Genomic DNA, 22,795 nt, shown 5'->3' with positions numbered 1-22,795 from the left:
AGTGAGATGTGGAAAGGAGGATTCTTATCCTATATACTCTTTCGGTGTTTGGGGGGTCTCGTTTAGTTTTTCTGTGCTGCTTGGGAGGGTTTCACTTGGGGCCGTAGGCACCAAAAACACTGCGGACACGGCCATGGATGGGAGACTCCGTAACGGAGTGGGACAGGATGGGTTGCGGGAGGAGGTCCTCCATGTTGTGTACGTTTTCCGTCTTGGTCGCTGTATTTGTCACAGCTGAACTGGCTATGCCGTAATGAGAGCAACGATACTTGCAATTTAAATTTAAGAGCTTCAAATTCACCTTGTTTTCGTGTGTAAATAAGTTCAGGTCAAGCTTGATAGACCGTCGTGGGTCTGGATCTGCATGGACACCTGTCAGAGGTTGGATTGACTCCCTGCACGCTCGAACAGCCGCTCTATTAGGCTGGAGTTTCTCACAGGAGTGTACATCAATGCAATGCTTCTTTTAATTGGTAGATTTCACACTTCAAATTCACATATTCCCCGTTCCTTCGCCATTGAATTCGCAGTGTCAACCCAGCCTTCGTCAGAAGGGATATCCATTTCCCATCTTCCCCCGAGAAGCCCCTCCCTCTCTCAGCGACTCCCTTCCTTAGTACACATAGAACGCTTGCGTCAGCGGTAGAGTAGTCGCCGGCTCGGCCGCGCATACCTTGCCGTCGGCCTCGACAGTGTAGCTCTCCGGGTCGACGCGCATGCGCGGCATGAGGTCGTTGTGGCGCATGTCGCGCTTGCTGATGTTGCGGCACCCGCGGACGGCCTCGACGCGGCTGCGCAGGCCGTACGAGGCGATGGCGCCCGAGGAGATGGACGCGGCGGAGACGAAGAGGATGCTGGTAGAGGGGACGAGGGGGGCGAACATGGGGCGGGCGATGATGGGCTGGATGGTGGGGATGGAGGCGTTGGGATCGCCCTGGTGAGAGGTCAGTTTGGGATTCGTTGCGACTGGAAGGGGGACATACCATCTGAGCGCACGCGATGTGACCGCTCTTGATCACCTGGCTCGGCTTCGTCGCGAACCAGGCCGGGTCCCAAACGACAAAGTCTGCCAGCTTGCCCACCTCGATGCTTCCCACGAGATGCGAGAAGCCCTGCGCGATGGCCGGGTTGATGGTGTACTTGCTCACGTACCGCTTCACGCGGGCGTTGTCGGCCCCCGTGCCCTCGTCCTCGGGCAGGTATCCGCGCTGGACCTTGTTCTTGTGCGCCGTGTTCCAGGTGCGCAGGATGACCTCGCCGCAGCGGCCCATGGCCTGCGAGTCGGAGCTCATCATGCTGATGGCGCCGAGGTCGTGCAGCACGTCCTCGGCCGCGATGGTCTCGGCGCGGATGCGGCTCTCGGCGAAGGCCACGTCCTCGGGGATGTCCTTGGACAGGTGGTGGCACACCATGAGCATGTCGAGGTGCTCGTCGAGCGTGTTGCGCGTGAAGGGCCGCGTCGGGTTGGTCGACGAGGGGAGCACGTTGGGGTGCTCGACGACGGAGATGATGTCGGGCGCGTGGCCGCCGCCAGCGCCCTCGGTGTGGTACGTATGGATGGTGCGGTTGCGGAAGGCACCGATGGTGGATTCGACGAAGCCAGACTCGTTCAGCGTGTCAGTGTGAATAAGGCACTGGACGTCGAGCTCATCGCAGACCGTCAGGCATGCGTCGATGGCGGCAGGCGTCGTGCCCCAGTCCTCGTGGAGCTTGAGGCCACACGCGCCGGCAGCGACTTGCTCCCGCAAGGCTTCGGGAGCGCTGTCATTGCCCTTGCCAGTGATGCCGATGTTGATGGGAAGAGTGTCGCATGCTTGCAGCATCTGGCGCATGTAGTGTGCGCCGGGGGTACAGGTGGTTGCATTGGTTCCGGCGCTGTGAGATGGTTAGCTTTGGGTATAACCAGATATACTAGCTGAAGGAAACGGAGGCTATGGGATTAGTGGGATAACGAATCATGACGAACCTTGGACCAGTACCGCCTCCCAGCATAGTGGTGACGCCGGATGCAAGAGCCTCGGGGATCTGCTGTGGGCAGATGAAGTGAATGTGAGTGTCGATGGCGCCAGCGGTGATAATCTTGCCCTCTCCCGCAATGACATCCGTGCAGCTTCCGACCACCATGTTGGGAGCCACGCCATCCATAACATCTGGGTTACCAGCCTTGCCAATTCCTACAATCATGCCTTCCTTGACGCCAATATCCGCCTTGTAGATGCCCGTCCAGTCGACGATGAGAGCGTTGACGACGACCAGGTCCAGCGTCTCGGCGTCCGACCGCCCCGTGGCCTGGCCCATACCTTCGCGCAGCGTCTTGCCGCCGCCAAACTTACACTCCTCGCCGTAGACGGTCATGTCGCGCTCGACCTTGACCCACAGGTCGGTGTTGCCAAGCCGGACGAGGTCGCCAGTGGTGGGGCCGAACATGGTGGCGTACGCGGAGCGGTCCATGGTGAGGGTGTCGATGTGGCTGAGGTCGCCGGCCGGGGAGGGGGCGTGGGCGAAGCCGGCCTGCTGCAGCTTGGCGAGAATCTCGTCGGCGCGCGAGAGGTCGACAACGCCGCTGGCCAAGTTGTTGCCACCGCGGATGACGCGGTTGCCCCCGATCTCAACGAGCGTCACCGTCTTGGTGTCGCCGGGCTCGAAGCGGACCGAGGTGCCGGCGGGGATGTCGAGGCGGTACCCGTACGCGCGGATGCGGTCAAACTCCAGCTGCGGGTTGGTCTCGATGAAGTGGTAGTGCGATCCGACTTGGATGGGCCGGTCTCCCTTGCTCGTCACCGGCAGACGGGTCCTCTTGCGGTTCTCGTTGAGGGCGACCTTGGCCTTGACGGTGACGACGGCGCCGGGCTTCCGGGTGTGCTCGTACTCCTCGACGGGGGCCATGGGGAACAGCTCAGCATCCGGGATAGGGAGGAAGCTCCCGTAGAGGGCCTTGCGGAGGTCGCCATCGTCAGTACAGACGGGGTTGTGGACCGTCACGAGATACGTGCCGGTGGTAAAGGTGCCCTCGACCTGGATCTCATGGAGGGTGCTGCAAACGGAGGGCAGCACATGGCGGCGGCCCAGCATGGTGGAGCCCAGGGCCATCAGGTCGGCCACGCTGTGGTTTCCATCGCGGATGAGCTCATGGAGGTTGTTGGCGATGAGAGCCTGTAGGGTGTCGTCATGTCATAGTCAGCGCTGGTGGTGGTGTTGCTGCCCCTCAGTCTGATGAGAGGGCATGATGCTAGCTAGATACAGGCCATGATGGAGAAAAAAAAACACCGAAAAACAACGAAAAACAACGAGGAGCGAAGGCCGCATTTACGAATTGCACGTACCGTGGCCTCGGAATGGTTCAGCTTAACACCTCGCGCCAGACGTCTCTGAGCGAGGAGGCCCAGCTGGGAGATGACGAGCTTGTCGAGCTGTAGTCGTGTTGGAGAAGCACCCCCCCTGTTAGTCCGCAGTCCACCCAATGCGCGCCGAGGGCAGCGCAGGCGCAGTGAAGGCGACGAACCTCTTTGGGAACCAGATACATGGTCGGGATTCGAGCAGCAGCGCAAGTCGGCCGGCTCGCTTCGTCTCTGGTTGCGCGGAGAATGGGATTAGCGATTAGCACGGCCCGGCACAGTACGAGGAGAGGGATAAAAGACGCCTAAAAATACGCCGCCCTCCCCCGCTGTCGCCTGTCACTGTCGCAGTCGCGTGCCGCCGGCGGTGGCCGTGTGTCCGTCGTGGCAGACCGGCGGCCGGAATGCGGCTTGAGGACGACGCCCGATAAGGAATGTGCCCTTCTGATAGCGTCTATTGGTCACTGCGCCCGCGAAGTCGAGATGCGACATGTCGACGAACGGCCAAACATGGTGGCGATGAACGCAGTGTCAGGGACATCTGCATACCCATACTGCATCTTCTCTTTTTGGCTCGAATTTCTAACTTACAGCTGCTTCATCCGTGAAGGAGTAGACCGCTGACCGAGGCGGGAACGGCCGTCGCCTCTCAACTAGTGTCCTCGCCCGTCCCCGCCCAAGAACCCAGTGGATTAGAACCAAGAGAGACTCGGCCGAGAGTGCCCCGTCCATGATGTGCAAACATAGTGTTGAAGCCCGCAATACGCAGCTCTAGCTTTGATTTAAAAAACACGCATGCTATTCGTTAACCTTATTCCCCCATAAAACCAAATCCCAGTACTCTTTCAACGCCACCTCTCCAAACAAAAACAATTACGAGCAACCTAGACCCAGACCTAGACCCAGACAGACACTCGAGCCATACATACGCCTACCTCCACTCATTCGTCCTCTTCATCCCACTGCTCCTTTTCCTTCTTAATCAAGTCCGCCATGTCCTTGGATTTGAAAATGGAGCTCTCAGGATCCGTAGCTCGAGGGACTTTGCCCAAGCTCTCATCATCAAATACTGATCCAATCGTGTCGATCCATCGTCTCCGCCGCTCCATGAGCATCTTGGTCAGGTCACCAATGCCCGGCCGCGCCGTACCCGCAGCGCCGCCCACAAAGTGGCTACCTCCGCCAGCGCCTCCTGGCCGTTTGTTCTTCTTGCTCTTGCCCATAGTCCGCGTTCGCTTAAGATACGCTGCTTGGACTTGCGAGTCGAGATCCTCCAGGATAGTCTGGTATTCTTGATGCGCCATGCGTTCACGAACAAGGTCAGTCAGGCGTGATTTGCGTGCGCCGTTGATAAGCATCTGCTCTTTGAGCCGTGACTGGAGCAGGCGCAATCTCGCAGCCACCTCATCGTCGTAGTGGCCGTCGAATTCTGCCTCGAATCCTTCCAGTGGGAGGAATCCGATATGTCGAAGCTCCTGCTTGATGCGCTCGTCGACTTGCGAGTACTCGAGTTTGGGATGAGTTGCTTTCTTCCAGGCTTCTGACATGGACTCGGGCATATAGGTCGCCGGCTGTAGAGGATTTGACTTGTCGTCAGTGCCCCCAGTATGTTCCTCGCCGTTGGCATCGCCGTTCATGCTAATATCTCCGTTTGTCACGCCATTCGTAGTTGGCTTTTCCTCTGCGGGTTGCGCTCGAGCCTCGGGTCGGAACGTTTGCATCAGCCGGGCCAACCAGGGTCCGACAGAGAGCTTATCAGTTTCGCCAACGTCGTCGTCCATGTTCTCGATGCCGCCTCGAGGTTGGTTTGGTGGGAGCTTGTCGCGGCCTTGTTGGGGGGAGTCGACGGACATTGCACCATCCTCTTCAGCCCAGACCTCAGTGTAGTGTCGCTTGCCGCGCTTTGGCATCACAAATGGCATTACCCGGTCTCCCCGCTCTCGTAAGAATGCCAGATCCTCTTCAGAAAATGGCCTAAAGAACGGGTCGACGTAGGTTGAGAATGTCGAAAAGTTAATTTGACTACTCGGCTTCGCATTGCTAAAGTCCTTGTCTGGCGGGTCCCCAGCAATGAGGTCGGCAAGGTCGCTCCTGGGATAGGTGGCAACGGAGTAAATCTCTTTTCGCAGATCGTCCGGCATGCCAGGATACACAGGTCTGATTTCGTATACGGTCGGGTCGGGAAAGGTCGAGGGATCCTCGCCAAAGGTCTGCGACTGGGGTACCTCGCGACGGGGCGGCGCACCCTCGTCCTCGGAGCTTGATTCTTCTTCCCCCTCTTGCTTCTTTGTCTTGTCGTCGACTTCCATTGCGGATGGTGAAGCTGCTGCAGCGGGTGACAAGGACGAGCTGGCTGACTCGTTGCGTGTGTGCTTGCTCTTAGAATCTCGAAGAGGGGACGACCGTTCTATCGTGGATGCGTTAGCATGGGGGGGAAATCATGGTTGATTCATGTCAGCTAGCCAACAGTGCTGACAGCTGTCAAGCGCGCGAAGGAGAATTAACGCGCAAAATGTGGGTGGGGAGACATACCAACATTGCCATCGGGAGCAGCCAAGCTATCAGTCTTCTTACGCTTATGCTTGGGTCGCTTCCCCTCCTGCTCGCCCTCTGCGCGCCCGCGGTCGTAGTCTTCGGTGGGTCGTTTCTTGCGCTCATCTGCCAGGTGGCGCATGCCGCGGTCGTAAAAGGTGGAGCGCTTCTCCATGATGTTGGTGAGGCTCTTGAGGCGCTCAATCATGCCGTCGAGGCTCTTGGAGTCGGGGACGGTCGCATTGGACGCCGACTGGTCGACGAGGTCATCATATGTCAGATTCCGGAAGAGAATAACTCTAGTGTTCAGATAGTCCGGATCGTAGAATTCCTGGGGCGGGAGACTGGCTGTTCCAGCTGCTGCGGCTGTTGCGGCCGGGGCTGGCGTGGTGTTGCGGCTCTGTTTCTGCATGGCCGCGGAATTCTTTTTGCCGGTGCCCTTCTGGGCCGGTCCTCCTGGAGGCATCGTGGAGACGGTATAGGTAAAAGGTGCCTCAGCGGCGGATCGATTAGGGGGCGGTTGCGAGGGTCGATGCGATGGAGTCGGAGGATCTCGAGATGCGACAACAAGGAACGGAGGGATGACGGCGCGCTTCGGAGGACGTGCATCAAGGCGCCGCAAAGGTACGTACCTTACCTTTCACTGTTGCGGGTACGACGGCAGGTACCAAATGGGGGGTACCAGCACGTGTGGGACGGACCCCGATAGCTGGTCTGTATGCGTTAAAAGGATCCCCCTCCCAAGCTTGGTCCGTCCAATGCTAGCGTAAAATACAACTCTGGGCCGAGTGCACCAACCGAGATCCTCGCTTTTGTCCAGTCCGTCATCACCCACATTCGTCCTTCTCGGCCCTCACGCCCTCGAATAGCCACCAATTGAGCGCCGCTCCCGCATCCTCACAATGGCCTCAATTATGCGTCCCTCTCTGCTCCGGCAGACCGCCCTGGCTGCTCGATGGGCGGCCACCCCCTCCGCCGCGACCCGAGGCGCCTTCGTCAAGCCCAGCTTCCAGTCCCAGCTCATGGGCGTCGCGGCTTTCCACAACACCGCCCGACGATCCGCCATTCTGCCTCCGGGCCCTCGTACGTGTTGCGCAGAGTTCTGCTGCCCGCCAGAGCTTGCTAACCCGTGAATCCAGAGCGCATCATTGGCACCGTCAACGACCCTGCTCCCATCCCCGAGCCCAGCTCCGCCCACGGTTCCTACCACTGGTCCTTTGAGCGCCTCCTCGCCGCCGGCCTCATCCCCTTGGTCGTCACCCCCTTCGCCTCCGGTTCGCTCAACCCTACCACCGATGCCATCCTGTGCAGCGTCCTGCTTCTTCACTCCCACATGGGCTTCCAATCCGTCGTCATCGACTACATCCCCCAGAAGAAGTACCCTGTCCTCCGCAAGGTCTTCTGGTGGCTCCTGAACGCCGCCACTGTCACGGTTGGCGTGGGACTGTACGAGTTTGAGACCAACGATGTCGGTATTACCGAGGCTGTCAAGCGAATCTGGAGGGCCTAAGTGTTTGGGAGATGAATTGTCGGGTGGACATGAATTGCCGAGTGGACATGGATTGTCGGGCAGACAAATTGCTGCAGGCAACTGTATAGAATTTATTTTATTTTGTCAATGAAACGCTGGGTTGGCCGTTTAATCCATTTCTTGCATGTGAAGTCTCCAATGCGATGAGCTGGCAGCGCACGCGCCGAGACAACAACCCGCAGCGCTGATAGCGCAACAATGCGCCATTCGCCATCGGGACCTGAATAAAGAAAATGCATACAGATGCTTGCTGTCATGTAGTACTCTAGAAACAGCGGTCTTAGCGATAGCTCTTCTCATGCTGCACCAGTTTGCGTCAACAACCCGTCTCCCATCATAGTGGGATGCAATCGACGCCGGAGTGATTGCCGAGGATATTGAATTGGGAGGCCTGTGATTGGCCGGCCACATTCCGATCATGGCCGTGGCCGGGGCCGGACCGGCTAAGGATATTCCCAACTCCACATGCAGGAAGCGGGTCACCTCTAGAAGCTCGTTACTATGCACCCGAAGTTAGGTGTTCAATTATCCTCAAGAAAATAGCAAATTAATTATTTAAAATCCCAGCTCTTAATATTAGTATCATTGTATAACAAGAATTAATTGGATTTCTATTGATGTGCTAGCCCAGCAAAAGTGGAAATCCCCATGTATGGCAGTTATTGTGGTTCATACCTCATACTATAACACCCACTAACAGTTTCCCATTCCTCAAAATCGTCAGATAGATTAAAGACATACAGTTGTCGCAGACAATATTGGTACACACTTGGTAACATGCCTGATGCCATAGAGTATATTAATCCATGCGATAGACCTGTCGAATGCTTCTCTTTGGCTCCCGCTTTGAATCCAACTATTATGTCTCTAACCTAGGTGCTGGTGGGTAATAATCGTTGGACACATTCATCATAAATCAGTCAGTAGTTATGTGTATTACATAGGATCGCAGATACATTTGCAAACATCTATCTTCGGGTGTAAAAGGCGGGCGTGATCGAATAGGCTGCAGTGACTAATTGCTCATCGAGACAGCCGTCACAGCGAATAAGGCACAATAGCATGCGTCAAATTTATTTCATTTCGGCATCGCGTCACTTGTTTGTTTGAATTCATTTCCATCATGTCACCAAACTACTCCCCACTCCATTGTTGCATCAAGAACGAGCGTATTCCTCCACTTTCCAAGTTCAGTTTCCACCATTCCCTTCACCAATCCCCAACTAGATAGTCAGGCTACTGATCTCAGCGCCTCCTACCCGGTCCATCTCGGGAGTAGGCGGGGGCAGGTTCTCGGACTTGGTGCAAATCCAACAAGAGGCATACATGTTGACCCGGTCGATGCAAGCACCGTCAAGGCGGGCACCGTGGCGCTTAGGAGTGAAGCCGTGGCTCTCAAACTCCTTGATGTACCACGGGGTCAGAGCCGACGAGCGCAGGAGCACCCGGCCGCCCATCTGGAGAGCTCGGTTGAGCTTCGTGATCTGGGCACCGGCTGCGCGGGAGCCAGTGTCGAACCAGTCCATGCTGTCCATAACAACGGCAACGGTCAGGGTTCCGGGCGTGATGCGTGCGATGACTTCCTCAAGCTCGTCAGTGTGGATGCGGAGGCCGTCGAGTGCGTTGGGGCGCGAGAGCTTGGCATGAGCCTGGGGGCTGAGGTAGTCGGGGTGACACTTGCGAGAGAATTTCCCAGCAAGGCAGACATAGTAGTACGGGTTGTTCTCGGCGATGTGAGTCTCCTCAGCAACGGGGTCGAGTGTGTTGACCATGTAGTGCCAGATGGCGTGCGAGCGGTTGTTCTTGGCGGTGGGCTTGGGACCCTTGACCAGGTCAGACTCGGCGTGGTCAGCCTCAATCATGGCCAGTTGGTTCTTGGGGACACCCAAAGCAGCCCAGAGGAAGCTCTCCTGGGCGACAACGAGGTTGCAGACAAGCTTAGACAGCAGGGCGGGGCGGACTTTGTTGCGCCAGATCTCACGCTGCTCGTTGAGCGTCTTAGTCTCAAGCAGCTGCTTAACAGCGGACCGAAGACCGAAGATACGGGCGATCCAGCGGAAGACACGAATAGCGTGACGGGAACCGCCGGTGTCGTAGAGGCCGTAACCGCTGCTGTTCTGGAAGACGTGGATGTTCTTGAGCCAGTACTGGAAAGCACGGCCAGATAGATGAGGAGACAGTTTGGTGATGAGCAGGTCGCGGAACTGCGAGTGTTTTCCCTCGCCGAAGATCTTCCAGAAGTCATCATAGGGAATACCGGAGGTGTAGGCGGCGGCCTTTAGCTCGAGGAGGTGGTTCTGGGTGGGGTTGAGATCGACGGCGTGAACTCGGGCAGGGCTCTGAGTGAGGTACGAGAGAATGTTGTCACCGGCCGAAGTGATTGCCAAGACCTTGTCGTCAGGGCCTAGCTTCAGAAGGCGCTCGTCGACACGGGTATCCTCCCAGGTAAAGGCATAGATGTACTCGTCGTTGAATTGGGTGTGCTTCTTGAGCTGGTCGTCGTAGTAGATGCGCCAGTGATGGTTCTGGTAGAAGAAGGACGGCAGAGGGAGGTTGGACGACAGGTTCTGGACAGCAGTGAGGAAGGCCTTGGAGCGGATCTCGGGAGCGGATCTCTCGATAGCCCGGTTCAGAGCATCGCCCTGGTTGACAGGGTGCAGGTAAGGCGACTCAGTGGCGAGGGCATCGATGCGCTCAACGATCTCATTGGGAAGACTGGACGAGGAGAAGGGCTTCTTGTGGCATCCAAGCCAAATGTAGTAGGGAATGGCACCCAGTCCCTTGTTGCGAGTGTTGACGTTGAGAACAGTACCGAACTTGTACTCGAGGTAATCTCGGCGGCTGGGCTCGAGGCCAACGCGGTCGAGATCAAACCAGGAGCGCCAGAAGTTTCGAGAGAGGAAGTTGACGTGGCGATCGACCAGACCGCCGGTGTAGTTTCGGAAAGCGAAATCGACCTTGTTCTGGACGTAAAAGTCGACGACACCCATGATGCCCTGGGGGGCCAGCAGCGAGGTCACTGAATCGATAACTGAGTAGTAATCGGGCTAAGGTTCGCGGGTTAGTGCATTCCCAGGCCAAAGCGAAGTATTCCTTCTCATTTTGGAGTTGTTTCTGGCACCCACAATCATTGACAAGCTGTACGACAAGGTGATAAGATCCGCACCGCCAAAGTCGGGACGCGGCTTGCTGAAGTAGCTCAGAGCCGGGGACCGGGGAGGGGCCGGGTTGGATCCCATACCATGCTCGTGGTCCTCGAGGCGGAACTTGCGAGCGTCTTCACAGACGACTTTGACGTTCTTCCAGCCAAGTCGTTCGAATCGCTTCTTGGCCACCTCGCACAGAGATGGGGAGAAGTCGACGAGGTAGACGCTTGAGAAGTAGGTAGGGACGTCGACGTTCTCGGACATGGCCTCGATGTTGAAGCCAGTGCCGCCGCCAATCTGGTGAAGGACACGGGTAAATATTTGCGAGTAATCAATTTGAAGCACACTCAATTGCACTCACATCAACCCAGATCCGCTTGTTCTTCTTGTTGTTCTCGTTCTCAGCCTTAGACTTGAGCTGAGCGGCAACAAGCGCGAGCATGTCCTCGCGACCGCGGAGGAGGACCTTCCGCGTGGCATCGTAAGCCCCGGCTTGCTTCTTGTAGAAGCTCTCGAGGGCATCCTGCTGGTTGCCCTTGGAGTCGCCCTGGTGAGGCTTGAGGAAGGAAGAGTAAAAGAAGAGGAAAAAAGATTTGATCAGGCCGGGGGCTTCGTCCTTGTTCCCGCCAAAGACGGAGGAAAGGCAGAGTGTGCTCAATGCAGCTGCTACGATTCCACCGAGGAGGGTCGGGACAGAGCCCAAGGACAAAATGTTACCACCCTGGGTCAATTGATTAGCACGTGAAAAAGCAGGGGCGCAGATGGGGAGGACGAACATGAGAAGCCATGGTACTCTCTCATTGTTCAAGGAGAGAGAGAGGAGTTGTTGAAAAGGCGCTAGTTAGGAGAGCAGTGTTGAAAGCCGTTCACACGATCAAGTTGAAAGTTGGGATCAGACTGAGGGACACGACACGGCGAGCCAAGGATATATACGCCCAGGCACGAGAAGGTTGCCCACGAGACTCATCGAAGGCGGCACGGCACCTGTCCGGACCCCTCAGTCGCTCACGCATGATACCTCGACGACAATCTACTTGCTCGAGAGGACAATCGTCACTAGGGATCTCGTCGGACCCCACTGGATGGCAGTACCCCGCCGCCAGGGTCCATGGCCAGGAAGGGGGCACGAATCGACGACGGAGGCGTGAGCCAATGGCTGGAGCACATGCTCGAGCGCCGTGCGGCTGTAGGGGCGTGGTGAGGCTGCGCTCGCGGCGCACATGTGCCATGCTTGGCTATGAGCGGCTGCTTTGGCCACGGTAGTGTGGGTGGGGTTTGGGGGATTGAACGGCTCAAGCTCTGTTCATCGTTGAAGATCCGCGCCGTCTCGAAGCAATGCAAAATTAGGGGTTTCTGGACGGTGTGATACGTATGATGCTCGTACGAAAGTGGGATTGTGAGCTTCCAGTGATAGCTGAGAGCGAACCGACTTGATCCTACTAGCCTGGCTTGAGCCCACAGCGCCCTCGGATTCCCCAATCGAAAGGCCCATCTCATCTGCAACCACACGCAGCACAGTTGTCCTTACGAAAACTACCTCCAGCAGCTAGAAGCGTCATGGCCTCTTGCTGTTCGGCTGGGGTGCAGAGGCTGGGCGTGTTAGCGGGCTGTCGACGAACCATGCATTCCCTTAATAGGAAATCTCGTCGACCAATGAGCATAGAGTTACCCACCACATGTGGCTTTAAGCAGTCGTGTAAGGAGTCCATCGACCACGACACTTAGAACGAGCAGACAGGACAGCACAAGCCTGGCGTCCCAAAGGTACCTCTGGTAGGTGTACTGAGCACGCGGGCGAAGGTCAGTTATCTTGTGCGGCATTTTATTCTCGTCGTGCCAATCGTTTCGTCAACTTTCTAATGCGAAACCTCACGCCCATCCGTCCGCCGCACTCATACCGTCATGGTCTTGTGCAAGGGGACCACCAGCAGTAGCAAATCAGCAACGGAGCACGACAGGACCCTTGGACCACGGCTTGTGGGAACTCTGGGGTAGCAGTGATGCTTGGCTGTCATGGCACCTGTGCTTGACAAGCTCTAAATGCCGTCGAAACCCACCCACCACTCGGGTCTTTCAGGATGCCATGATACGGCCGAGGCTCTAGACTCAGTCAACCGGCATGGTAAACGGGGGTCACTTCAGGTCTGTGCCAACGTATCGCAACGTCAGTCCGTCAACCACATTGCCGCTCTCGGTGAACCGGATCCTGCACCGCACCACCTCAAACTTGTCGGTGACCGAGAACCGGAGCGACTCTTCTTCTTTCTGAGTTCGCACGAGGAAGGCTTTGCCCTCGATCTCAGCTGGGATTTTGTCGCTCTCAGCGTCCACGATGGCGTTCCAAGCAAGCAATCGCCCACCAGCAATGGAAGCGGGGCTGTATTCGGGCTCGCTAGATAGGCGCAGAATGATGGAGAGCTCGTTCGGGTCGGCCAGAGGCCCATAGAAGAAGTACCATACTGGGTACTCATCCTGACTCGGCCTAATGGCGGCCCCAATTGAACTGGGCCGGTTCTGCGGCAACGTGGCATCTAAGCCAAGCGTTGGGGCAGGAGAATCATGGCTCAAAGCCTTTCCAGCAAGCGTGAGTTGTAGAAATGTTGGGACGGGACCCAGGTTGTTCGCGGCGAAATGAGTCGCAATCTTGGTCCGGGTGCTAGGGTCCACCCGGCAGAACACGGCCTCGTGCCCGGAGTCGTCGGTGCCGAAGACCACCTCCGGAACCTCCGCGAGCCCGGCAATAGACTTGATCATTTCGGCATCCAACAGTATCCCTTGCAACTTAACGAGATATGCAGCAGCTGGCCGTGGTTTAAGGCCGGGTTTCTTCTTGGGAATGAACCCGCGCAGCTCATTGATCTTGTCGATCGCTTCCTTCTCGTTGAGGTCAAATAGCTCCATGTACTGTTGGATCGTCTCTGCCTCTGGTCCTCCTGGGAGAGGGTCGCCATGGGCTGAGGATTGAGCGAGTGATTCGAGTTCGTTTAATGCGTCCATGATGTGAGCATCACATTTCGTTTTAGATCGGTGCCTAGGTAGGTCGGCGGAGGAGAAACGTGATCGATGGCCAAGTTTTTAGCTTAGATGGTTTGGCACCCTTGTGGCCTTATGGCAGAGCTGGGCAGGAACTCGGAATTTTGAGTCATTCGGCAAGAGCAAAGCGTCCCTCACTCATTCCTCTCAATAAGGATCAAAATGGCGGGGAATTCTTAATAAAAATTGCTGAGTGGAAATAGGTGCTTGAGGAAAATGAGACTCGGTCATGAACTATAATTGATTGTATATTCGCCTCCAGAACAATCGTTTCACGTTAGTACAAGAGCCTGGCCAGCAGGTACCTGAGACCTCGACGCAGTGGTGGCTGCAGTAGAACAAGCGCCTGAAGCCAGGATAACGGAACAGGGGCTTGAGAGCACTTCAACAGCTGGAAAATCGCGTTCATGAAGCAAATACACACTCCACAAGAACTTGCATCACAATGGAATGCGAGGAGATGCAGCAAGCGAAAGGCATTCAATCCGACCTGTAAATTTATAGTTTGGGTGTTTCTGGTCGGGTGCATGGTTCTTCCGAACCCGGAGGTACGAATTCGAGATGCGTCTTGTCGCGGGGATTTTTTTTAAGTGACTTGGAGCTTGTGGACCGGGAGCTGTCCAAGGTGGATCGTGTGATTCGGGATTGCTTTCTTACGACCTTTTATTCCTCTTTCTCTGGGCGACCAATGTGAGATTGCCGGACATCCCTCAATTCCTCCAACCGGTTCCGATCGCCATGGCGTCTCGCGCAGCCCTATCGAAGCTCTCGAGCGCGAGACCAGTCATGCGCCCACGATGCCTCAACCCACTACGACCACTTCTCCAATTCTCCCGAACACGAGGCGTTGCCACTACATTCATCAAGAAGCAGAACGAAGGCAAAGAGCGATGGGAGAAGAGGGCCGAGAAGATCCAGACCGGAGAGCTTCCTCACGTTTGGGACATCCTCCAGGAGCGCGGCTACATCAAAGATGTCGCAGGGTATGTCACTCTACGCAGTACGGTAGCAATTCAACCAGGCCTGACGTGTGCCCAGCAACCCCGAGACGATTAAGGAAATCATGCGCACTAAGAGGATAGGAGCTTATGTTGGAATCGACCCCACGGCCGACTCTTTGCACGTTGGCCATATTCTGCCACTGATGCCCATGTTCTTGATGTACTTCCACGGCCACCCCGCCGTCACCTTGATCGGTGGCTCGACTGCGCGAGTCGGTGACCCTACCGGCCGACTAGAGAGCCGAGATATCATGTCGAATTCGGATATCTCCAAGAACATTACGAAAATCCACGTTCAATTAACCAAGATCTGGGCCAATGTCCAACACCTCAAGGAGAAGCATGGATACCAGAACGACTGGGCTGCCAAGCACCACCTTCTCAACAACAACATGTGGCTTGGCGGGCTGACGCTCTACGACTTTGTCAAGAGGATAGGCAGACACATTCGAATTGGCCCCATGCTAAGTCGCGATACGTGAGTATTCTCTCCTGTTTTATCACTTGACAGGTTGACTGACATAGAATAGCGTCAAGCGTAAGTTGACTGAGGGAGACGGCATGTCGTTTGGCGAGTTCATGTACCCCCTTCTGCAAGGCTGGGACTTCTGGCACATGTACAACAAGCTAGGCATCCAGATGCAGATCGGAGGTTCCGACCAGTACGGCAACATCGTCGCCGGATGCGACGCCCTCAAGATCATCAGAGAATCTGAAGAGGCCCCTCACGCCAAGATGCCCGCGGGCTGGCAGAACGACCCCATCGGCTTCACGGTCCCTCTCCTGACCGACTCCTCGGGCGCAAAGTTTGGCAAGAGTGCTGGCAACGCCGTCTGGCTGGACGAATTCAAGACCTCAGCCTTTGACCTGTACGGTTTCTTTATGCGACGAACCGATGAGGAGATTGAGCGACTACTGAAGATGTTTACCTTCATGTCCCTTGAGAGCATCCAACAAGTCATGGTGGAGCATCAAAAGGACCCTGCTCAGAGGAGTGCGCAGCACGCGCTGGCCTTTGAGGTCGTGTCGCTCGTCCACGGCTCCCAGAGAGCGCTCGAGGAGGCCAAGCAGCACGAATTCCGCTTCGGTGGCAAGCTCCCCCACGTCATCAACGAGCCCCCGGAGTCTTCGGGCATCATCACCCCCAACAATGCCCCGAGGAGTGACATCAAGCTCCCCCGGTCCATCATGAAGAAGTCCCCCGCCAGGATTCTCTTCGCCTCTGGCCTCGCCACCAGTAGCAGCGACGGCCAGCGCCTCGTCACTCAGCAGGGCGCGTACATTGCTGCCCAGCCTGGCCAGACCCGTGGCCTCGTCCCTGGCAATCTGTCGTGGACCCCCATGAAGGCGTGGTTTCCCGAGGATACGGCCCGGTACCTGATCGATGACCGCATGCTCATCCTGCGCAAGGGCAAGCACAACATCCGCATCGTGGAGCTCATCAGCGACGAGGAGTGGGACGCCAGCGGCGAGATCTACCCCGGCCAGCCCTACACCGGTATTGTCCGACGGATGAAGGAGCAGCTCAAGAGCGATGCCGAAGAGAGCGGAGAGGCGTTGACGGACGAGCAACTCGCCGCGATTGCGAGCCAGAGGCTGGTTAGCTCGTCACGCAGGGTGGCCAACAACTCGGGCATTGAATTTCCCAGCAAAAAAGAGGTGCGCGAGCGGGGGAAGGGCAAAGGACCCAAGTCACAATTGTAGGGGGGCGAGAGATGTGCGAATCTTGGCTCGACCACACCCTGTAAGATACACTGTACACTATTGTATTTTGGATGATACCATAGACTTGATGTAAATGATAACTCTACAAAAGTACACTCCTACTTTTCTCTGTCCTTCCATATTATCCGCTTTCATTGGTAAAGGACAGTCAAGTCGCCTTTAGGAACAGGTAGCGCCTTGAGCTTCTCCATGATTTCGCTTTCTGTGAGGTTCTGCTCCGTGATGATCTGTTCAAAGTGGTGACACCCATCCGTGTACTTTTGCAGAGGATCCCCTCCCGACATCGGACGGCTCTGGCCGGATGCCAGTGCGGCCAGGTACTGCTTTGAGACGACGTACTTGTGTACGCGGTAGAGGCAGCCCTTGATGATGCCGAATTGGACGAACCGGCGGACATCGACATACCTCAGGACCTCGAAGCCGGAATCCTGGTGGCCCTTGAGCCACTCCATGATGGTGCGCCCTTGTACGAAGGTGGACATGAGCTTGATGAGGTGGTAGTTGCTAACACGCCCGCGGCCGTGGGATACGTAGGCCGCGCACTCGTCGACCATGCCATCAACGTTTCCGATGAAGTCGTGAATGCCCGGGCGCAGTGCGTAGCAGGCGCCGAAGAAGAACATGTCAAGGAGGAGGATGGTATCGTAGTAGAGAAGGTGGCGGAGGGCCGTCTTGGCGAGGTCGAGTGAGACATTTGCGGCGTGGGCGATACGGCGGACGTCGGAGACGCCGTCGATATGGGAGATGACCCTTTGTAGGGTGAGGTCCCAGGTCGGGTCGACGATTTCGGTAAGCTTGGTTTTGGGGACCGGGACGTGCCAGCCTTTGACGACGGGGGGCTGGGGGTGGTGGGGGAATAGCTTCATGTTGATGGTGTTGGCCTCGTCTGTGGTGCGGTGTCAGTCATTATGGCCGTCTTATCAGGACTAGGGTAAGCTTACCAACGGGAATCATACACTCCCCGTAGGTATCCAAGTCCTCCTTGACAATCTGGAGTAAACTATCAATGGGTCGTCTCCCGCCGCCCCCAATGCCGCAGCCAAGAGGACCGCAGCCTCTCCCCTCGTTCTGGCTCAGGTACTCATTCTGCTTCTCCATCTCGGAGAAGGTGGATGCCAGGCGGCGGACAACGCGTTCATAGGGCATCTGGTCCTCGTCGGCATCGAGAACGAGGCCGAAGTTGAAGATGAACTCATTGCGGAGGTACTTTGTGTGGGGGATAACGACGGGATAGCCCAGGACGGCGTACTTGCCATCGGGTGTGTTGATGGTCAGGTAGCGGTTGCAGAAGGCCTGGCGCGGGATGATGTACTCTTGCAGGACGTCGAAGTCGATGAGGGGAGCTTTGGTAGAGCTCTCGACAGGCGTGATGCACCCGGCTGGCGACTGGGCGACGATTTTGGGGCCTGGATATGGTGTGAGTATTCAGGTTGGCGATGAGATGAGATGTGCGAGGCGATGCGACATGACGCAATGCGCAACCATGAAGAGAGCATCGCAGGTAAAGGCCAATTGGCAGGGGTTCTCACCTTCCTGGGGAAAGAATCTTGCGTAGAATATGCCTTGAATCATGGTGGGCGGCGATTCATACGGTGCACTTTCTCATGTTCGGGTGCCGTCATGAGCGGGCTCAAAGAATGGCATGCAGCGAGGTGCGTTACAGCGGTGTATGGCGCACCCCAGGTAGCGCTGTGTTCGCCGGGCCCTCGCAGCTATGCGCCTTGGGCAAATGAGACGCCAGAGGCTTTATATTGGCGATGCAGAAGTGCAGGTTGTGGCTTGAGTGAATGAGTTCAGACGGCCTCGGTGAGGTTGTTCAGGACCCCACTATAACACTATCGCAAATGCCAGCATCTTTTGTCATCCGCCTACCCTAGACAGCTGTTGGTGACAAGGTGGAAATTGGAGCATTGTAGCCGTGGCCAAAACCAGAATAATCAGGTATAATGAAATGAATCTTTACTTTTGCCATGGGCGTCTAAGCAGCAACAACTTGTGGATATGCATCATGTTAGCCGTTTGTCCGTTATTGGTTACTGATTGTTGGGTGACGGAATTGGCGACTTGGGCCGAGCCTACGGAACCCTGCGTCCGCCGGGGCAATGAACTATCCGAGATTGGTAGGTAATGGCTGGCTGTTGGGTGCTATCTGGCGAGAGAAGACGGTGGACGGCGATGGAACAGCGGATTGCGGCCCCAAAAGAAAAGACGACGTTTTGTAGGATGGCTGAGTATGGAAATCTTCGTCTTTAGAACCTCATTAATCGGCCAAAGGAGGAACAAGGAAAGAAAAACAAAAAACCGAGCCGCTGTATTGCCTTAGTACTTGGCCCGATCCCTCCCCTCCGGTTGTCACTGTGCCCGCTACGACTACGACTGCAACTGCAACTGCAAACGCAACTGCAAACGCAACTGCACAGCATCGCGTAGGTACCAGCTCCAGTAGCATCGGGCGCCATTGGAAGCCAGCCAGCGCTGCAGCTACTGCCCCACGTTGTGCTCACCAACCACCAACCACGGCCGGCGCATACGTATCTCCATCCATCGCCATCGCCAGCTCCCCGCCAGCAACTGCTCCAGGGTGGCACCGCCGCACCGCACCGCCAACCGCACCCGCCTCAAACCTCCAACGGCACCTCCCAGCTCGGCGGACTTCCCGACCTCGCCTCACCCCACGTTGCCTCTCAGCCTCGCCCGCAACCTAACCTTCGCACCAACATCGCCAACACCAGCTACAGCATCGTCTAACGCTACGTCCGCCGCCGCAGCTCGTCCATCACTGCGCTGCTGCCCTGCCACCCCTCCTCCCCCTCTTCTGCCTGGCAGCCTCATCCCTCATCTCGACAACCGTCCCCGCGCGATCCCTGGTCCCGCCATAACCTCTCACTTACCGCGTCCTGCCCGCATACTTTCTGGTTCCATCCCGTCCCGTCCCGTTCTGTCCGGCTTCAACACCCAGCCTCGGTCTCCTTAGCGCATCCCCGCTCTCCCTCCCTCACCCGTCGCCATGGCCGATAACGCCGAGTCGAGCGGCGACGCTCAAGTCACCTTCAAGGTCAAGACCTCATCTGACACCATCCACTCCATCACCATGTCCGAGGCTGCCACCGTCCTCGAACTCAAGACCAAGCTGGCCGGCCAAGACCTCGAGAACGTCCCGGTTGAGCGGCAACGCCTGATCTACTCCGGCCGCGTCATGAAGAACGACGACCCGCTCAGCAACTACAAGATCAAGCACAACAATACCATCCACATGGTCAAGAGCGCTGCCAGCAACCAGACCCAGCCCGCCTCCGCATCGTCTACCTCTACACCCCCGGCCGTGCCTACCAACATGGCCTCCGGTACTGCTAACAACCCCTTGGCTGGCTTGACTGGCGCTCGATACGCTGGCCACCAGATCAACCTCCCCGGTCTCGACATGTTTGGACCCGACGGTGGTGTAAGTGCACCCGCCCATCACGACTGTGTCACAATGCTAACCACCATCCTTCCAGATGGGCCCTCCCATGGACGAGGAGCGCATTCAGCGCCTGATGTCCGACCCCAACGTCCAGCAGTCAATGAACGAGGCCCTCAACAACCCCGACTTCGTCAACATGCTCATCGAATCGAACCCGATGCTAAGAAACATGCCCAACGCTCGAGACATCATAACGTCACCCTTCATGCGACAGATGATGAGCAATCCTCAGATGATGGGCCAGGCTATGCGCATGCAGAGGAACTTGCGAGGCAGCGAGGGGGGTTTCCCTGCTCCTGGCGCCACGGATACGAGCCCCGAGGGAGCTGCACCTAGTGCCACTGATCCTGCAAGCGCCAATCAGAACCAGCAGAACCCCTTCCTCAACCCCTTCATGATGCCCGGTATGTTGGGCGGCCAGCAAGGTGGAGATGGCGCCCAACCGAACATTGCCCATATGCTACAACAGCTTCAGGCCTTGAACGCGATGTCGGGGCCGCACCCATTCACAGGTCAAACCGCAGGCCAGACGGCTACTCCTCAGGCTGGATCAGGAACGACGCCCAGCCAAGGCACGACGGAAACACCGGCGGCGGCAGGAAGCACCCCCGGCCAGGGTACATCGAGCCCACCCGCGGGGAACCCATTCGCGGCACTGTTTGCCCCCCCAGGAGGTGCCCAGCCAAGCCCCTTCGGAATGACCCCCGAGATGATGCAGCAAATGATGCAACTGATGGGAGGAGGAGCCGCGCCCGCAGCGCCTGCAGACAACCGGCCCCCGGAGGAGCGCTATGCGGAACAGCTGCGTCAGCTAAATGACATGGGATTCTTCGACTTCGATAGAAACGTTGCGGCCCTGAGGCGCAGTGGAGGAAGCGTCCAAGGCGCCATTGAGCACCTCCTGAATGAGTCGTGAGGCGTGAGGCGGAGAGATACAAGAAGGAATTGGGCCTCGATATGGAGGCTTGTCGGTCTTGTTGTTGATGGCAAGGCACGCTTTCATGTCGGCGCCTTGTGGAAGCAATCAAGTCCAGGCAAGTTGAGTAATAACAGTCTGGAGCTGGGGCGGGGCCAGAGGCTCCTGGGCGAGAACAGGGCATACCTCGAGGGATTAGTATGATGCTGTTATGATATCAAGCATTGACGAGCAAGTCAAAATTAAACAACTCTTATAAGAACTGTGGATGTGCCTTGAGGTACGGCATAACTTGACTGAATGTGGCGGTGGTGTTTTCACCTCATCATGAGAAGCTGTAACAACGCCATCATGAGAGGTACCGTAGGCTAAACAGCGCTGTCGACTAACAAACAAGCAACCTCGTAGCTTGGATAATATTAACTTAGCTCCTATATGAGGCGTTCGCCTAAAGCATTCGTGTAACCCCGATTGCACACCTTGCAACGCCCGCCGCGCCGATCAGATCCTCCCCCACGCTGACGGACGCTGAGTGGCGCCGTTCGGCGCATAGCCAGAGATGCCTCGGCTCGCGCTGGGCCCCCCGCGATCTGAAGCGGTGGCTACCCCAGACGAACCCCGGATCTAAACAGGTCGGCCAATTCGTCATTGTTAAATGCCAGCATTCCCCCGGTTTCTGGTCTCTGTTTTGATTTCCATTGATCATAACGTATGCTGCTGAGAACTTTTCCCCGTTCAGACCCAAATTCTCGTAATTGATTGATTACTGTCGGCCTATCCTATTCTACCCGCCCATCATGCGTGGAATCCAGATCAAGGAATATGTCAAGGTCCGCGTCCAACCATTTCCCCTTGATGCCCGCTCATTTGAGAGATGGGATCCTATCCTATGTACCAAACAGCGCTGATGTTCGATTTTAGGGCCCCAGCGAGCTCAAGGTCCAGGACCTCCCTGATCCCGTCCCCAAGGGCGATGACTACCTCATCCAAGTCCACGCCGCCGCAGCCAACTTCTTCGACATCCTGCAGGTCCAGGGCAAATACCAGAGCCAGCCGCGTACTGTCCCCTTCACAATGCTCCCTCTTGCTCCGAGGTCTCCTCACTGACACCCTCCGCCACAGCCTTCCCCTGGGTAGCCGGCTCCGAGTTTGCCGGCACCGTCATCTCCGGGCCCAAGAACGCCAAGTTCCCGCCCGGCTCGCGCGTCTTCGGCGCAACGCAGGGCGCCTTTGCCACCAAAGTCTGCGCAAAGGAGGCGTCCCTGCTGCCCGTGCCGCCGGGCTGGGGCTTCCAGGAGGCCGCGGGCCTGTTCGTCACGGCGCCCACGAGCTACGGCGCGCTGGTCGTGAGGGCCGGCATCAAGAAGGGCGACACCGTGCTGGTGCATGCTGCGGCGGGCGGCGTCGGTCTTGCGGCCGTGCAGGGTAAGCTGATGGTGTTATGAGAAATATATATCTATATATGGATGTCATCAAGAGGGACCCGGTTCACGGCTGACGGTTTGATAGTGGCCAAGGCGTTTGGCGCCACCGTCATCGCGACGGCCTCAACGCAGCGCAAGCTCGACATTGCCAAGTCCTTTGGCGCCGACCACGTCGTCTCCTACAACGACGCCAGCTGGCCAGCCAAGGTCAAGGCCCTGACGCCGTCATCGCGGGGCGTCGACATCGTGTACGACCCGGTCGGGCTGGTCGACCTCTCGACCAAGTGCACGGCGTGGAACGGGCGCATCCTGATCGTGGGCTTTGCGGCGGGCAGCATCGAAAAGGTGGCCATGAACAAGGTGCTGCTGAAGAACATCGCGCTGGTGGGCATCCACTGGGGCGCCTACACGATCAACGAGCGCGAGACGATCCCGCGCGTGTGGGAGGGCATCATGGACCTGGTCAAGCAGGGCAAGCTGCGCGGCACCGAGTACGCCGACGAGGAGTTTGTCGGCCTGGAAAGGGTTGCGGATGCCCTGGTGGCCCTGGGAGGGAGAGGGACGTGGGGAAAGGTGGTGGTCAAGGTTCCTCAGGAGGGAGAGAGCAAGTTGTGATGTCTAAGTGGGAATAAAGCCGTATTAGACAAGCTAGATGTCTAAGATACGTAATGTTGACCTGTAACATCTCG

General features: G+C 57.0%; 9 protein-coding genes across 9 annotated transcripts; 4 read left to right on the top strand and 5 right to left on the bottom strand.

Moving 5' to 3' along the window:
* Window positions 1-576: 576 nt before the first annotated feature.
* Window positions 577-3,635, bottom strand: BGZ61DRAFT_443026 (uncharacterized protein). The gene is made up of 5 exons (XM_046244818.1): window positions 3,503-3,635; window positions 3,324-3,410; window positions 1,967-3,153; window positions 984-1,875; window positions 577-934 (listed from the first exon to the last, which is right to left on the bottom strand). Exons 1-5 carry the CDS (start codon window positions 3,521-3,523, stop codon window positions 614-616), a joined length of 2,508 nt encoding a protein of 835 aa, XP_046109523.1. The 5' UTR covers window positions 3,524-3,635; the 3' UTR covers window positions 577-613.
* A 423-nt stretch (window positions 3,636-4,058) lies between these two features.
* Window positions 4,059-6,481, bottom strand: BGZ61DRAFT_503339 (histone acetyltransferases subunit 3-domain-containing protein). The gene is made up of 2 exons (XM_046251767.1): window positions 5,868-6,481; window positions 4,059-5,742 (listed from the first exon to the last, which is right to left on the bottom strand). Exons 1-2 carry the CDS (start codon window positions 6,331-6,333, stop codon window positions 4,277-4,279), a joined length of 1,932 nt encoding a protein of 643 aa, XP_046109522.1. The 5' UTR covers window positions 6,334-6,481; the 3' UTR covers window positions 4,059-4,276.
* Window positions 6,482-6,769: 288 nt separating this feature from the next.
* BGZ61DRAFT_473431 (CybS-domain-containing protein) lies at window positions 6,770-7,377 on the top strand (the record flags this gene model as incomplete). The annotated part of the gene is made up of 2 exons (XM_046248453.1): window positions 6,770-6,950; window positions 7,007-7,377. 2 exons carry the CDS (start codon window positions 6,770-6,772, stop codon window positions 7,375-7,377), a joined length of 552 nt encoding a protein of 183 aa, XP_046109521.1.
* A 1,087-nt stretch (window positions 7,378-8,464) lies between these two features.
* Window positions 8,465-11,723, bottom strand: BGZ61DRAFT_503337 (uncharacterized protein). The gene is made up of 4 exons (XM_046251766.1): window positions 11,321-11,723; window positions 10,906-11,265; window positions 10,524-10,841; window positions 8,465-10,445 (listed from the first exon to the last, which is right to left on the bottom strand). Exons 1-4 carry the CDS (start codon window positions 11,330-11,332, stop codon window positions 8,622-8,624), a joined length of 2,514 nt encoding a protein of 837 aa, XP_046109520.1. The 5' UTR covers window positions 11,333-11,723; the 3' UTR covers window positions 8,465-8,621.
* Window positions 11,724-12,677: 954 nt separating this feature from the next.
* On the bottom strand, window positions 12,678-13,541 carry BGZ61DRAFT_528032 (uncharacterized protein; the record flags this gene model as incomplete). The annotated part of the gene is made up of 1 exon (XM_046253194.1): window positions 12,678-13,541. One exon carries the CDS (start codon window positions 13,539-13,541, stop codon window positions 12,678-12,680), a length of 864 nt encoding a protein of 287 aa, XP_046109519.1.
* Window positions 13,542-14,363: 822 nt separating this feature from the next.
* On the top strand, window positions 14,364-16,282 carry BGZ61DRAFT_343602 (uncharacterized protein; the record flags this gene model as incomplete). Its single annotated transcript, XM_046239613.1, has 3 exons — window positions 14,364-14,560; window positions 14,616-15,056; window positions 15,109-16,282. The coding sequence occupies 3 exons, from the start codon at window positions 14,364-14,366 to the stop codon at window positions 16,280-16,282; spliced, it is 1,812 nt and encodes a 603-aa protein (XP_046109518.1).
* A 152-nt stretch (window positions 16,283-16,434) lies between these two features.
* BGZ61DRAFT_473427 (nitrogen permease regulator 2-domain-containing protein) lies at window positions 16,435-17,875 on the bottom strand (the record flags this gene model as incomplete). The annotated part of the gene is made up of 3 exons (XM_046248452.1): window positions 16,435-17,189; window positions 17,245-17,709; window positions 17,833-17,875. The coding sequence occupies 3 exons, from the start codon at window positions 17,873-17,875 to the stop codon at window positions 16,435-16,437; spliced, it is 1,263 nt and encodes a 420-aa protein (XP_046109517.1).
* Window positions 17,876-19,310: 1,435 nt separating this feature from the next.
* On the top strand, window positions 19,311-20,682 carry BGZ61DRAFT_343138 (uncharacterized protein; the record flags this gene model as incomplete). The annotated part of the gene is made up of 2 exons (XM_046239566.1): window positions 19,311-19,745; window positions 19,801-20,682. 2 exons carry the CDS (start codon window positions 19,311-19,313, stop codon window positions 20,680-20,682), a joined length of 1,317 nt encoding a protein of 438 aa, XP_046109516.1.
* Window positions 20,683-21,479: 797 nt separating this feature from the next.
* Window positions 21,480-22,721, top strand: BGZ61DRAFT_342858 (uncharacterized protein; the record flags this gene model as incomplete). Its single annotated transcript, XM_046239541.1, has 4 exons — window positions 21,480-21,512; window positions 21,604-21,739; window positions 21,805-22,107; window positions 22,192-22,721. The coding sequence occupies 4 exons, from the start codon at window positions 21,480-21,482 to the stop codon at window positions 22,719-22,721; spliced, it is 1,002 nt and encodes a 333-aa protein (XP_046109515.1).
* Between the last annotated feature and the right edge of the window lie 74 nt (window positions 22,722-22,795).

Source organism: Ilyonectria robusta (assembly GCF_021365365.1).
Source record: "Ilyonectria robusta strain PMI_751 chromosome Unknown BGZ61scaffold_3, whole genome shotgun sequence".
Classification (NCBI taxonomy): domain Eukaryota; kingdom Fungi; phylum Ascomycota; class Sordariomycetes; order Hypocreales; family Nectriaceae; genus Ilyonectria; species Ilyonectria robusta.
This window is presented reverse-complemented; position numbering and strand designations above follow the sequence as displayed.